Source organism: Amblyomma americanum, chromosome 1, assembly GCF_052857255.1.
Source record: "Amblyomma americanum isolate KBUSLIRL-KWMA chromosome 1, ASM5285725v1, whole genome shotgun sequence".
NCBI classification, from domain to species: Eukaryota; Metazoa; Arthropoda; class Arachnida; order Ixodida; family Ixodidae; genus Amblyomma; species Amblyomma americanum.
The window spans coordinates 214,450,112-214,465,958 of NC_135497.1; the positions used below are offsets into that span (position 1 = coordinate 214,450,112).

The 15,847-nt window shown below is 45.1% G+C and overlaps 1 protein-coding gene and 1 pseudogene across 1 annotated transcript in view; one reads left to right on the forward strand and one right to left on the reverse strand.

Moving 5' to 3' along the window:
• Positions 1-15,847, reverse strand: part of LOC144114600 (uncharacterized) — a 200,596-nt gene that overhangs the window by 75,181 nt on the left and 109,568 nt on the right. Inside the window, 2 exon segments of the mRNA XM_077648452.1 lie at positions 8,608-8,729; positions 14,003-14,131. Coding sequence (XP_077504578.1) covers positions 8,608-8,729; positions 14,003-14,131 — 251 coding nt within the window.
• On the forward strand, positions 957-3,013 carry LOC144116409 (uncharacterized; annotated as a pseudogene).

Consider the following 15,847-nt stretch of genomic DNA (forward strand, 5'->3'; position numbering starts at 1 on the left):
CTTCTGGGTAAACTCAGGGATGTCGCCAGTTTACTTCAAGATGGCCCTGAGAGAGCTGTCAAAAGAGTGCAATGGTACAGCGCAGAAAAAGGGATTGCAGTCAACCGGCTGTAGCACTGCAGTAGAGGAAAAAGAAGGAAATGGGCCATTGTTCCTGAGCGGGTAGTAGTGACTCGTGAGCTACCTCATACTAAACTTTCTAAAAATTTTCTGCTGTACAACACTGTCGCTCCAACTTTCTCCATTCACCACCCCCCTCCCGCCCCCCCCCCACCCCTGCTCCTCTAACCAGAACAAGGAACAACCCACTTCCCACAGCTCTGAGACAAAGGACGGTCTCCCTCCTTTTCCTACCTAGACTCTGCTGCAGGCAGAGATCGGCCATCTGGAGCTTTCATTCGCCTGAATAAAATGAGCGTGTCAACTGCGTTCGAGACCTTTTGGTTGGAAAACAAGCCTGGCAGAGAAGACGAGTTTCAGGTTACCGCAAATGGTCGATTCTGAAAAAAATGGCACAGAATTTCTTGAGAAGCGTTGACACCAGGTGGGGAGGGTAGAGCCGTCACCGCTCAAAACTTGATGAAAGCCACGGAGTCCACCATGCGGCCCACACGTAAACACTTTTCTTAGAACTGAATTGCTGCAAGTGGACTGCTGTCACCTGTGCCTTGTCCGTGTTCCTCACGGAAGAATAACATTAGCCCATTTCCTCGCATCCGGTTTCTGGTGGTGGAGAGCTGCAGAGATTAGGGACAATGCTTTCAGAAGGCCTTGACGCTTGCTTCGACCTGTAGTCGGGTTCCCGAAATCAAGAGGGGCTTGAGGAACAATAGGAAACACGAGCTTTTAAAGTTTAAATATAAACAGAAGAAGGAAGGCCTGTATCGTCTCCGTTTCTAACCCTTCGCGCTCAGTAACACTTCCATGATGAAGAAATGTATATTTGGCGCATTAGTTGTCCCTCCGCGTTAGCCAAACCAAGCCCACCTTCTAAATCATGTATTTTTGCGACCTTGTTTAGTGTAATGTTTCATTAAAATATGGTTTCCAGGTGTTGCCTTGGAGTGACAGCTCTATGGCTGGATCCAGAGACTTTAGACCGAAAGATTGCCGCCTCAGCTTGTCGCCGCATGAAAGGGAGCGTAAACTATGAAAGCCTGGCCACTACACTTGAGGTGTTCAGTGAATTAGAGCTTCACGGAAAGGTCACCAAGGTGATCACGGACAGTGGATCGAACTTCTTGAAAGCTTTTAGGTAAGATAAAGCGTTTTTCGCCCCTCTGTGAATTACTGAGTTCTGGTACACGATGCTAAACATTGTCTTCGCGCTGCACAAGCTCTACGGTCAAGATGAAGGAGACAATGAAGGCGAGCAGAACTGCGAGCCCGTACATTTATGTCCGCTCATCGACAGCATTGCAGAAGGCAAACACCGGCTTCCACCACATCATCGGTGTTCTGCGCGCACCATGAACCTAATTGCAAGTGTTGACGCAGCGAGGGCGGATTCTGTTGACGCGGATTACGCTAGGATAAAAGAGAGTGTGTTCAGCAAGTGCCAGAAGCTCTGGAATAAGCAAAGACAATCGGTGTAAGCAGCTGACCTGATTAAGACCCATTGCGGGATCTACTTGCCGCTCCCGGCTGTTACAAGATCGAATTCAACATTTAGGGCTGTGGACGGTATCAATTCTTTGCTAGAAAAAGGGCAGGACTTGGAATTTATTTTCTCCAAGCTTAGAATTCCCAGGCTGCAGAAACCTCACGAACCCAAGTTCATAGCGGAATACTGCAAGGTATGTAGCTCCTAGGTATAACTCTCGTGGCTTCTAGTTCAACATCCAGTTTTTACACTGAAGGTCATGAAGCCCGTGTGCTGTGCCTTGAACGTCCTGCAAGATAACAACTACAGCGGTTGCCTACTTCCGACGCTCGATGTTGTCATCAAAAAGATCGAGCACGAGAAAATCTCTGGACTGCACTTCTGCGGGCCTCTAGCTCAGTGTGTCTTGGATGGAATCCGCAAGAGGTCAGATTTTAAATCACAGGGTTAAGGAAAAATGGACTGCTTATATACTGCCACACTGCTCACATTCTGCGGGCGCCGCCATGCGGCCGAGCGGCATGACTTGGCTCGTGACGGAGCGAGGAATACGACGCTTCCGCTCCGGCGTGTGCTGCTAGTCTGCTTGGCCGTGCGATTAGAAGCCCCTTTTCGAGTCGCACTACATTTGTTGGCGACAATATCTAAAAGTTGAAGCCGGTGAGAAGGGCTGCGCGCTCATGTTTTGGACATCATGCAAACATGATTCGCATATTCAAATGTTTTATATTCACATGTCCCCCTATTGCTTTTCTATTCGTAACAAACGTATTTCGTGCAGTCGAGGATTATCACTTGATTTAACTTCACCTGCTGAAGGTAGTGTACGATACTGCAAGATAGAGGGGGTACCATTTACATATGTTTATAGCTATTCGACAACTTTCCAGTCACCTTGTTGATAAAAGCAACTTTGCCGATGCAAGTTTTTGCTGACGCAGATTCAACACTGTTATGAATCAGAAGGATCTGCAGGTTGCGGCTACCTCGCTACCAAGGTTCAAGTTGTCGTGGATTGACGATGAAGCGAAGCGAAATGCTGTCCTCGAGACCGTCAAAAGCTAGCTGTCGAGATTTTCTCGGCTTGCGGGCATCCAGACAGCGACCAGCTTCAGCTCCAGCACAACAGAGGATGACTTCTTCGGGAATTCCTTGAAATCGTCATCAAGTGAAGATGAAGAACTGTCTCGGTACCTTTTGGTGCCGTGTAACTTTGCGCTGAATGGGCTCAAGGAAAGCTTTCCATGCGCTCACCAGCTCTTCTTGAAAGTGAATACAGGAGTACCATCCAGTGCGTCCGTCGAGCGCCTATTTAGCGTAGGAGCAGAAGTATTCACTAAGAAGAGAGGCAAGCTGTCCTATGACAGCTTTGAAATGCAGCTGTTGCTTAAATTCAACAGCAAGTTGTAGTTATTAGAAAGTTGCCATTGTTTATCAACATTGTTTTCAAAACAAATTTTGCTTCTTTCTATCTGCAACTGCGGCTACGTTTCTGGTTATTGAGTTCCTGAGCGAGCGAGGCTGACCTGGAACACCTTAGCATAAACACTCGCATTTTTGCGATAATTATACAGGTTCAAGTAAAAAAGAAATGTTTAGGTGCACAAATCTATTTGAAACAGTGAAACATTTCTTTATTGCTACACAATTTGCACGAATATTTTGTTAGCAGAAGTGCAACAGAATTACTGTAAATTTGTTCAGTTCAGCTATGTTTTCTTTTGTGAACTTAGAATTATGTGAAATATGAGCATTATAAAATTGTCTTGAGTTCTTGAAGCGAAGACGCCTTGATTAAAATTTATGACCATGGAGTAACGGCAACGCGTTCTTTTTTTTTTTTAGTGTAACAAGTAACGTATTTAGTTACTTTTTTTCGGTAACGCCTACAACACTGGGCAGGAGCAAGGAGCAAGCGGCGCGCTGTCACACAGCGGGCCGCACATCGCTGCAGAAAGCGCGCCGGTGGTGCATTCGTGTCACAAGCAAATATCATGTTCTCTTTTTTCCTTTACAATGCAAATTCCTAGTACAGGCATTACTGCCTGCTGCCGCGGAGTGACAGCAGTTCTAGAGGAAGTCTGAACAGAACGACATATCGCTGGCATGGTCATACTGTGCGGCGCAACACGCCTTCAAATAGTCAGAGCAGCTATATTTCTAGCACGTCATCCAAATCATCATTTTCGAGGCGCTTGTGACGTGTACTTAACGCACAGGAACATGCGCCCGTCGTCTGAAACCGCCGAAAAGCCTGGCTGACATCTGCTGTAACACTGACAAAATATACTCACAACCTCAAAAAAATCACGAAGATGGCATGGAAGTCACGGTGTTAGCAGTAATAACCTTGCCCATCTGCCAGCACATGCACACTACTTCTTTTCCAGGATGCATGCTATGACTGAAGCAGTGAGATCATACACACATTTGTTCATCTGATAATGTCAAATATCTGAATGCAGAGCAAGTTGCGACCATAAAACCAGGCACGAGGGACAGTGTGTGGCCCTTAACATTGCAAAGATGAAGTAAACAACAGTGCAATGAGCAATTATGCTACTGTGAAGGCATTTCATGTCACCAGAAATTAAAAAACATGAAATTAAGCTCTCATTATTGGCATTGTGCAAATGCGATGACACTGAGTAACATGGACGTACAATAAAAACTCGTTGATACATTTTTTTTAATTGCGGGAAAAAACGTATTATCCGGAAAAATGAATGATATAAACCGCCTGATTTCGAGAAATGTAACTGTTGAATGCGGTAAAAAGGCATTTATTGACAATTTCACTTTTAAAAAATGTCGATTGGCATTTCTTGGCACAAGAGCTGAACAGATCCTATTCCAGAGCTCGGTGAATTCAGTCCGCGTTCGCGCTGTCTTTAGCGCGGAAGGAAATTCGTAACGCATCCGGTCCGTCGACAGCAGTGACGAAAGTAACCAAAATCTCTTCCTTGTCATTATTAGATGCTTTGCCCCTTTGCAACCAAGTACTGTGAAAAAGCCACCGTGGAGGCTGATTGTGGCAGTGTTTCAGCTTTATAAACTGAGTTACCCAGACCCGGTCCATTAGTATATAAGCGCATCGCTCTAGTTAGTAGAAGCTTCGCCTCCTTTCTCCCTCCGTTCCCTTATGTACCGCGAAGAAACCTCACCGTTTCTCCTCTTCATATCGCGTCCCCGCAGAAACGGCCGTCGCGAAAGCTAGCGCGCCGTTTTTACCGTTTCTCCTCTTCATATCGCGTCCCCGCAGAAACGGCCGTCGCGAAAGCTAGCGCGCCGTTTTTATTTTTTTGTTCTTGGTGGTGGTGGGGATGGTGGTGCTTCACCTCATTGCACCGAGGCACTGCAGAGCAAAAAACACGTCGCGTGCCCTCTTGTTCGGCCCACTTGTATGTTTGAACATGTGCGGTTTGTTAATAAACGTATTATATGACTACAATTTTCCAAAATTTTAGACATAGTAGCCAGGAAATTGTGCTTTCCGGGAACGTATTAACCGGAAAAATATAGTGTAACTCTATAGGACATTTTTAATGTCCGCGATTCTGATCGTACGAACCGGGAATGTATCAACGCGGGTGTACTCTACTTACAAATTCTGAGAACAAAACAAGTCCACAGGCAGCATGCACAGAGCTAACATGCTGTAAAACCTCGTTAATTCGAATTCCAGGAGAACGCCAATGTAGTTAGAATTAAGAAAGTTTGAACTTACGAAAGCGAACAGAATATGCAGTACACTGTGATCAGGAAGCAGCAGCATAGCGAGATTACCTACCCTATTTTCTAAAGTATTCATTTATCACCTTTTGCTTTCTTTCATGAAGGCATTAGCCAGCACTTTTTGTTCTAAAGTATGAACTTATTGGAAGGCCTCTTCATCACCTTCAAAACTGAAGAAGAGGCTGGCAGCACTCAGCGCATTCATACTTTCGCAATGGAGGGCTGCATCGGAGTCGCAAAGGGCATGCTATCGCCAGTGAGCATGGTCAACCACCTGTGAGCATGGCCGACCACCTGTGAGCATGGCCGACCACCTGTGAGCATGGCCGACCACCTGTGAGCATGGCCGCAAGTCTGTGAGAACGAGTTTCATGCGACCACTGTGTGACTGCTGGTTTTCCAGCAAAATGATAGTGCAAGCTCCGTGACTTGCAGATTCGTACTTGCGAGTCGCAGACGTTGTGCGACCATTTAGGTCGAAAAGCAAAAGTTGTTAGGACAGCTGCACGTACTTTGGCAGATTTTCCAGCCTTCGAACCCCAAGTTGCAAGCCGTGACATCAATGAGCGTGCTTTCCGGCAACAACTTCTTTCGATAACGCACTAGCGTTGCCTTCATGCATGGTTTCAATCTTCTCTTGAAGTTTTGGCACAACATTTACTGTGAACAGATGACATTTCTAAATTACTATGCCATGGCACACTGCGTAGGGTGACCGCTATGGCTGCAACCGATCGCACGGAGCGTGACGCAAAGAGCACCTGAACGCCGAGACAAAGACATGCAGCATATATCAGCAAAAATTCTAATTTGTTCGTTTCATGCATGTCGCAGTTTCGTGCACGACCGCGTGGTTTCAGATTCGGAGTGCCACAAACGTTGCGAGGTGCCTGATTTTCTGCATCTTGCTGCTGGTAGCATCATCCATCGGTTTATGGTTTATGGGTGTTTAACGCCCCAAAGCGACTCTGGCTATGAGAGACGCCGTAGTGAAGGTCTCCGGAAATTTCGACCAACTGGGGTTCTTTAACGTGCACTGACATCGCACAGTACACGGGCCTCTAGAATTTTGCCTCCATCGAAAGTCGACCGCCGCGGCCGGGATCGAACCCGCGTCTTCCAAGTCAGCAGCCGAGCACCATAACCACTGAGCCACCGCGGCGGCGCATCCTCCATCATTCAACAACAAAAGCTTATACAAAAAGTTACTGAAGCCTTCAAGATCGGCAATTACAAGTAACAGCCGGGTACAAATTTTGGAGGTCATGCTATACTGCTTAAAATCAGTTGCTGGGCGAGTTGGTACTTCATGCTTACATTCACAGCGCAAAGACGAACACGGACACGAGGGGAGACACCACAAAGCGCCGACTCCAACAACGTTTATTGCTGTGCGCAGCGAATACATATAGAGTACAGCGGGCATGCGCAGCAATGAAAAGGAAAGTCATGTGAGACTGGTAGCAGCACCAAACCGCAAGGGAAAAACATCATCATAGGTACAGGAAAGAAAACATAAAGCTAAAACCTAAAAGTCAGGATGCAAACAAGAACAAAAAACATAATACCCTAGTTAGAAATTCCTAAGACACGACACTCCTTATCAATTAACAACACAGATGGGATGCTGAGGCTGGTGAGATTGCAGAAAAAGAAGATTACTGTGTCAGTACCCCATCGGTTGTTAAGTGATAAGGAGCGTCGTGTCTTAGGAATTTCTAACTAGGGTATTGTGTTTTTTGTTCTTGTTTGCATCCTGACTTTTAGGTTTTAGCTTTATGTTTTCTTTCCTGTACCTATGATGATGTGTTCCCTTGCGGTTTGGTGCTTCTACCAGTCTCACATGACTTTCTTTTTCATTGCTGCACATGCTCGCTGTACTCTATATGTATTCGCTGCACACAGCAATAAACGTTGTTGAAGTCGGCGCTTTGTGGTGTCTCCCTTCGTGTTTGCGTTTGTCTTTGCGCTGTGAATGTAAGCATGCTATACTGCATTTTATACATCAGGTACAACACTGTAAAAGCTAGCGCTCTTGTTTGTGCTACCTACATCCACGACCAAAAATCAGTACATACATTTGGTGAGCGAAAAATAATAAATGCTTTGACTGCAGGCTTACTCCATGATGCATTTGTCATGAGCTTGATTAAATGAGCTCTCTGACAACACGGTGCCGCTTCATGTCTTAGACCACTAGGCCACAAAACAAGCGGGGAGTAACATTCCTTCCTTTATTTTCTCATGCAGACTACTTCTGTACCTCTCACAGCGTTGCACCTGATGTATGAAACTGAGTATAGTTGCCATCACCATGCCGTCACAGAGAGAGCCCCCCTCTTTGTTTATCCAGTCTCGCACCTCGCACGCCATTCTTACTCTCTCCACATCGCCTCCAAAGCATTGCTTGGTCCACTGCATGCCCAGGCCACCCAGGCAGGGCGGAGCGTAGCTCAAATTATCGGTGGCGCCATCTATTCGAATTAATGGGCTATATTTTACAAAGACACGTATGGAGCTTTTACAGACCAAGCTCCATAGTTCGAATCATTCAAAAATGTGATTAATGAGGTTTGAATTAATGAGCTTTCACTGTATAACACATCCCCCATTTCTACAGCCTAACTGCTTATGAGAGCTTCCAGCAAGCAAAATGGTTTATGGTTTATGGGGGCTTAACGTCCCAAAGCAACTCAAGCTATGAAGGACGCCGTAGTTAAGGGCTCCAGAAATTTCAACCACCTGGGGTTCTTAAACGTGCACTGACATCGCACCGTACATGGGCCTCTAGAGTTTTGCCTCCATCGAAATTCGACCGCCGCGGCCGGGATCACACTCGCATCTTTCGGGTCAGCAGCCGAGTGCCATAATAACCACTGAGCCACCGCGGCAGCCCAGCAAGCAAAATAAATAGGTGAATGGATAAAAGTAAAACAGAGCAAAAAAGAAGAAAAAAAATTAGTAAGGAACGGCAGGATTTCAAATTGTCACCTTACGATTTGTATGGCAGAATAGTCACACATTACACCATAGTGGCAAGCAATGGCATGGGTGGATTTATAGGGAGAAGGGGGAGGCCTCAAGCAAGAAATTTTACACGGAAAAACCATGCCAAGCACCATATTTGGACAAAAACAGGCTGCTTGGGACTACTACACATGAGTATAGATTGAGAAATAACCCTGCAAACTACGAAAGGAAAGAGCAAAAACTGCCAGTAAAAGTACTGTAGATGCTCAAAAAACAAAGTTGCACAATGGCAGGCTTACAAAGCCCTGCTGGAACAGAGGTGCAGGGGCAGACGTGCTTGAGCTCAAGGATGGTGATCCACCAGTCGTGGCACTCGTGAAGGAGAAAACAGCTGCTGAAGGAACTGCTGGCACCGAAGTATCTGGTTGTAAAGAGGAAAAAAAAATTAACTTATTGCACAAATTCAACTCTAACCATAACGGGAAATGAAAAGAGCAGAGAGAAAAAAAATTATGCACACATGAATGCATAAAAGCAGCTGTCTTCATTAACCATCATTAGTCTTCATTAACAAAAATCAAGTATTATTTTGCTTAACAACATGCTTACCGTTTTCTACCACCACCAAAACAAATTCAGGAGTTCCTGATATCGCATTTGTGTTCCATAAAGCAAACATACTGAGCGTTGCATCGCTTAGAAAAAATTGAAAAAACCTTTTGCTTGGCCAAACCACTGGCTTATTTGCAGTCTAATATTGCACAAAGTGGCATTTGGATATAAGTTTTGTCCTATACTACATTTGGGTCAGGTTCTGTCGGGAGCAAAAGTGGTATATTCCACTCAGCGTGTGGCAGAATGAGCGAAAACTGCATCGAAACAGCATCTACAGGGGACGTCTTGGTCAAGACAGCCGATGAGCAACTCTTTCTAATCCGCAGACATGTCGTTTGAGTCCGTAGATAGGAACGCACTGCAGCTCACCGAAATGCCAAGCGCAGCAGCAGTAGAGATCCGAGGGGTCTCGTCTTATTTCTTCCTTTTTATTTTTCACTCTGCTTTCGAGATATCATTTTAGCGCCGGCCGGCGCATTCCGTGAGCTCGCATGCAAAACCTGCACGTGGAAGCAGCTTATATCTTTAATAGTATTCGTGGTAGACTGCAATGAGTTGTATGATCACAATCTCGGCTCAACCTAGAGGGGCTTTAATATTAAAGAATGTTATACGAATGATTTTCGCGCTATGTCAGCCATGAGTGCACAATCTTTAGTTTAGCGGCCAGGTGATTTTGTCAACTATCCTCCGACCTCAATATTAAGTTAGACAACAAGCAGTCTCCCATTCACTGACACCATGAATGCCAAATTAATTAACTGGTAAAGCAAATACAAAAGACTTCGGTAACGCTTTTGATACATTCAGCCAGGCGAAAAATTTTGCGACAGTGATCCTACAAGCAAGTCATTGTGATCTGTCGCAAATGCCATTCAAGTTATCAGTTGCTTCCATGACAGGTTAATCACGTGCAAGAATTTTATCGCGTCACGGGACGGTGCACGCCGGCTCTTATATATCGAAAGCGCAATGAAACAAAGAGAAAAATAAGCAGACGGTCCCTGGATCGCTACTGCAGTGGCGGTGCTCGGCATTTCGACGTGCGTGCTGCAGCGTGTTGCAACCAAACAAGTTATGCGACATTCCTGCAGATTAGAAAGGGTTCCTGATCGACTGTCTCGATCTCAGATGTCGCCTGGAGATGCCATTGCGATGCAGTTTTCGCTCGCTCTGCCATGCACCGAGTGGAGCATACCACTTTTGCTCCTGACAGTAAATGCCTGTATTGTTGAGAATTAATCGAACGTCTGCGCTGCATGAGGAAATGCTGGACCAAAAAAGACAGTTTCAGAACAGCCGCGCCATCACCACCATTTCTCGCACCCTAAATGTTGGGGAGCACTCTTCGTTTCGCATTTCCTGTTTGTCTGCTTTTGTCATTCTGCCACCTACAGCAGCTGGCGCTGCCAGTACAGCTCCTGCAAAACCGTCTCAAAATAGCATAATTACATGTGTAATTAGCGCCCTCACATAATTTGCACACCCCTAATTTATTACTCATGTTTTTTTTTTAACTTTTACAGGCAAATTTTGATCTTTTAGCTATGCCAGACCATCACCAAGCATGCGGGTTAGTACAAGACAGGCTTAGGAAGATCAGCGCAGCTGTTTCGCCTTGTGCGACTGAGAAAGGTGTGAGCGGCAAGGGGACGCCGCCATGGGTGAGAGTGCACAAGTGCAGCAACAGAACCAATGTGCCTCAGTCACCTTAACAACGACCGCATGTTCCCAAGACACACCAACACACAAGTTGAAACAAGTCAGCACCGGCTAAGTAGCCACGACAGACATAATGCCAATGTAATAGAAAGAAATAACAGTAATGGCTGCACCGCAGTGCATCCTTCCCTTTGGAATTCAAAGGTCATAATGTGCAATATACTGTATATTGCCACATATAAGTTGACCTTTTATAACAGAAACGACCATTCGAAATTGGAGGTCAACATATATGTGGCGCTGACCTATATGCGGGGTCTAACAGTTTCGCTCGAGCAGTGGGTACGGCAGGATACATGGAGCTCGTGCTTGAAAAGAGTAGCAAGTCGTTAATTCATTTGTAAATTGGTCGCAGTAAAAAAAAAATTGTGTAAAAAAAAATCGAAATTGCCAAACTGTTTGCTGTTTGGTTTGCTGCTAGTCAGTCAGGCCGCATGCAAGGGCGTTGATTGATCGCTTTTCATCTCCATTTTCCTCTGACTGCTGGTTTTGCAATAGTATTGTTGCACGTTCGTGGCTTTGAGCCGCGCACGTGCTGTCATTATATCCCACTGGGAACTAACTGCAACACATGAAGCAGGCCAGGAGGGTGGAGGCATGTGCGAACTGATATTTGGTCTTTTTTTTTTTTTCTGTGAACGAGGGGTGCGAGTTGGGAGGTCGACTTATAGGCAGCAATATGTGGTATATATTATGCGTTATGACATTTGTAGAGTTTTTTTAGGATGTGTTTGCAAAACCTCCGCCTAATTTTCTCACCCTCTTTTTGAAGCCTTAATTTAAAGAAAAAATATGTGCAAATTGGGCGAGTATATACGGTAGTGCATGGACTCTGCCACTGAAGTAAACAAAACTAGACTTACTCAGCACCATAGAAAAAAACATATGGATGCGCCCAGAAATGCACACTGCTTCATTAGACAGAGTAACAGTATGCAACTAGTGATGTGGCTATTCAAGATGAGTGACAAAATGCAATCCATGAACTGACACATGACTGGCAACTAAAAATAACATGATGGGCAGTAAAACCTCATTAATTTGGATTTCAAGGTACCAGAAGAAATGCCTGAATTATCCGAATGTCAAGTTACAGTATAACCCCCTTCTTGCCCCATAAAAAAAAAAGAAAAGACGCCAAAAATGCGAATATGCAGTGAAACCTTGTGAGGAGGTTCAAAGCCTGTGACAAGCGCACAGTTTCAGCGTCCAGGAATAACAATGCAGATGTAAACAAAAGGAACACATATTGGTATCGGAATGGCAAGGCTGTTTTTAAAAGGAAAGGAAATGACCAGCGACATGCCAGACAAGAGCAACATTCCGTCTTATAAAATAAGCTGCATGCAAGGGGAGTGCCCTGCTGGAAGTTATGATCACCATGATAGTGTGTACATTTTTAAAACTGTGCTCACGGCATACTTTAGTTGCTTATTATTTTGTTTATTTATTTATTATTCCTGTAAGCCTTGACAGGCTCATACAGGAGTGGGAACAAAAAACACACATTTCTAGCTATACTGGTTTGGTTTTGGTTTGGTTTATGGGGGCTTAACGTCCCAAAGCGACTCAGGCTATGAGAGACGCCGTAGTGAAGGGCTCCGGAAATTTCGACCACCTGGGGTTCTTTAACGTGCACTGACATCGCACAGCACACAGGCCTCTAGAATTTCGCCTCCATCGAAATTCGACCGCCGCGGCCGGGATCGAACCCGCGTCTTTCGGGCCAGCAGCCGAGCGCCATAACCACTCAGCCACCACGGCGGCTCATTTCTAGCTATACTGTACATTCAAACAGTACATCTAAAGGTAAATAAAACACAAAAATAAAAACAGTACAGACTAACAGAAAAGGGTACACGTTATTCACATCTAATTAACAAAACGGACTACGAGCGGCATTCACAGGAAAAGGTGCACAGCTTTTTGGCCACAATAAATGTGTTTTACAAAAGACGCATCCTGTTCCTGAAAGAAGCTTTCAATCTTAGCGACAAATGCATCAGCACACACCAAGGTCACAAAGTCGCGTGGCGGTTTATTCCACAATTCTATGACTGATAGAAAGAAGTAATGCTTGAATGTGTTACTGTGAGAAATGAATGGCCTGATACTCTTGTCGTGGTTTGTTCTGGCTGAGCGCAGGTATGGCGGTTTTAGGTAGTCGTGTTTGTTGATATGAATGCAGTCATGATAAAGGAGGAAAAGAAACATTAAAGCAGCAACGCGTCGCCGGATCACCAAAATTTTAATCTTAGCTCTGTTGCGTAGTGCGGTTATGCCGACGTTATGTGAATACTGTGAATATACAAACCGAAGTGCTTTATTCTGAATTCTTTCCAATTAATTGACAAGGTACGTTTGGTGCGGATTCCAGATAATACTGCCGTATTCAAAGATTGGTCATACAAGTGCCTTATAACTTGCAAGCCTAGCCTTGACAGGTGCCTGTGCAAGTTTCCTACGAAGGTATCCCAACTGCCTATATGCCTTTGTACAGGTCTGTTTAATATGCAAGGTTCTTTTCGAAAAGATAAACCCTGCAGTATTGTGATAGCAACACCGCACCCGCGGCCATCGCGGTCGCAGCGAAGAAGAGAATAAGAGGGAGGGATTATTTCTAAGTCATGAATATCAGCGTGTAGCCACGTTTCTGCTATGAAGACAATGTCAGGAGAGAGAATTAACAACATATCTTCTAGTTTTTCAGATTTGTTCACAATACTCATGGCATTAAAACATATTACAGAAAGCGAATTTACAATTCCTGCCCGCCATACGTTGTTAGCACTGGACTTCCCAGCATCATCGTGACGTACATCGTTCAATGGTAGCCCGCATTTCTGCATGTCATCCCATATATACAGTTCATCGTTCACTTTAAGCTTGTAAAAAAAAAAGTGCTACCTTATCACCTGCATCTTGTTCTGCTTTAGAGGACTGCCAAAGTTTACTGCGTATCTCACGTACTGGGGCTGAGAAGTCTTCCGATATAGATGAGCTATTTTTGAGCTTCTTGGCGTTACGAAAAAGTCATTTTTTCCGCAAAGTCGTAAAACCTTATAATTACAGGCCTTGTACTGTTATGCTTTTTCTTTCCGATACGGTGTACATGCTCGACTGATCTGGCTTCTACACCGAGTTTGTGCTTGAACACACCTTTAACTACCGCTTGCTCTAGATCTCTACCACTCTCATCGCTTTTTTCTTCCACTTCTTCTGCTTTCTTTCTTTCTGTCATCTGCTTTTGCTATTCGTCATCAAACCAACTCCCATTTGCACATACGGAATGCAAGGCTCTTTATCATCCCAATGCAGGTTGCATGCACTCAAATGGACGAATAGAGATGAACTGACCAGCCAAGGAGACCGGAATATCCTTAGTGAGTGAGAGTGCAGGCTCAGCATTGAGTGGCTCTTCACCTTCTTGATCGGGCGTGGGGGACCCTGGAGGTGTGATATCTTCATAAGCTGGCTCCTCTTCTCCTACATACATAAAATACAGCTGCATAAGTGTGCGATTATTGAGAGGCTGCAAAGAGAAGAGCAGCTCGTGCATAAACAACTGATCGGATGATCATTCGATTTTAATGGCACAAGGCAACTTGGCCCAAAAAAAAACGAAAAAAAAGAAATCCATTACACTAGTTTAGCTACCAACATAATTTTTGTAAAAAAATTAACCCCCGATTTACTTTGTTAAACTAAATGCGCTAGCACAATATGCATGGGCCCTTCGCATAGGTTACTTATGACGGTTTTACAATGTAAGCGGCAGCTGGCGCGATACTGGTTTGGCTTCGTTTCACTGGGCTGCGGCTACCACAAAATCGGTCTTCCTCCTTCACCAGGACATATAATGGCTTTTTCGCTAGTGACCCACTTAGTGCTTGCACATGAAAAGGAAGCCTCCACTCTGCCATCCGCAACCCGTCACCCTCTCCGTTTTTCCCTCTACCACTTGCATTTCCATCTGCCGCGGCAGGTGGAGGTTTAACCAGGACACATAACGACTTTTTCACTAGCGAGGCATCTAGTGCTAGCGCACTAAAGGATGTTCACACAAGTTGGTGCAGTACTGTATTTACTTGCATAAAGGGTGGCCTATATACATATATATATTTTTTTCAAAACAGCTCTTTCCAAACTCGGCAGTCACTCAAAGTTAGTTAATTACATTATGAGTTTTATGGTGCAATAGCAACTAAGGCTACGATGCCAGTTGCTCAAAGAATGACACAAATGATGCTACTGCAGAAAGGTTTTATGGTTTTATAGGGTTTAATGTCCCAAAGCGACGCAGGCTATGAGGGACGTCGCAGTGAGGGGCTCCGGAAATTTCGACCGCCTGGGGTTCTTTAATGTGCACTGACATCGCACAGTACACGGGCCTCTAGAATTTCACCTGCATTGAAATTCGATCCCCGTGGCCGGGGTCGAACACGCGTCTTTCGGGTCAGCAGCCGAGTGCCACAACCACTGAGCCACCGTGGCGGCACGCTACTGCAAAAAGCATAGTCTTCTTAATGCCTTCAGAACGCATGGTGTTTGTCTCTAACCTTATTGCACAAAGGCTTCACGTATCAGCTCTTTCAAGAGAGCTAGGTAAAAGCTAGGACATAGTTTTGTCCAAGCCTTGAGCAGCATGCCCCCGTGCTGAAGCCCATTCCCGGCAGGATACATACAGCTCCATGTGCAAAAAAAAAAGTTGTTTACTGTTTGTAAAGTGGTTCCGGCAAAAAAAAAAAAAATTAATTGCGCGTCATTTACCCAGCTTGCTTGTACTGGCGGTCGCTTTACCAGACGAACAGCTGCAGAGAAAATTTCAGGTAACCTCCAGTATGTGCCGGAATCTGAAACTACCGAACCATTTGCTCATGTGCCGAATCCGAAAACAGTTTGCTGTTCGATTTGCCTCTAGTCAGCCGGGCTGCACAGGAGGTGGCTGCACAGGAGGGTGTCATTTTAACACCTGTATCTCTAGCTGCCTCTGATTGCTGGCTTTGCGACTGTACGGTTGAGTGTTTATTGCTTTGAGCCACGCACATGTCGTCATGCCATCCTGCAGGAAGCTGTACAGAGTGTCCCAGCTAACTTTAGCCAGGGTTTAAAAATATTCCGCGGCACACTAAAACGACGTGACCAAATGTATGTTGCTGGCTATTTTATAGAGCAAGCCACACTATTTTTTTTTTGTATTGG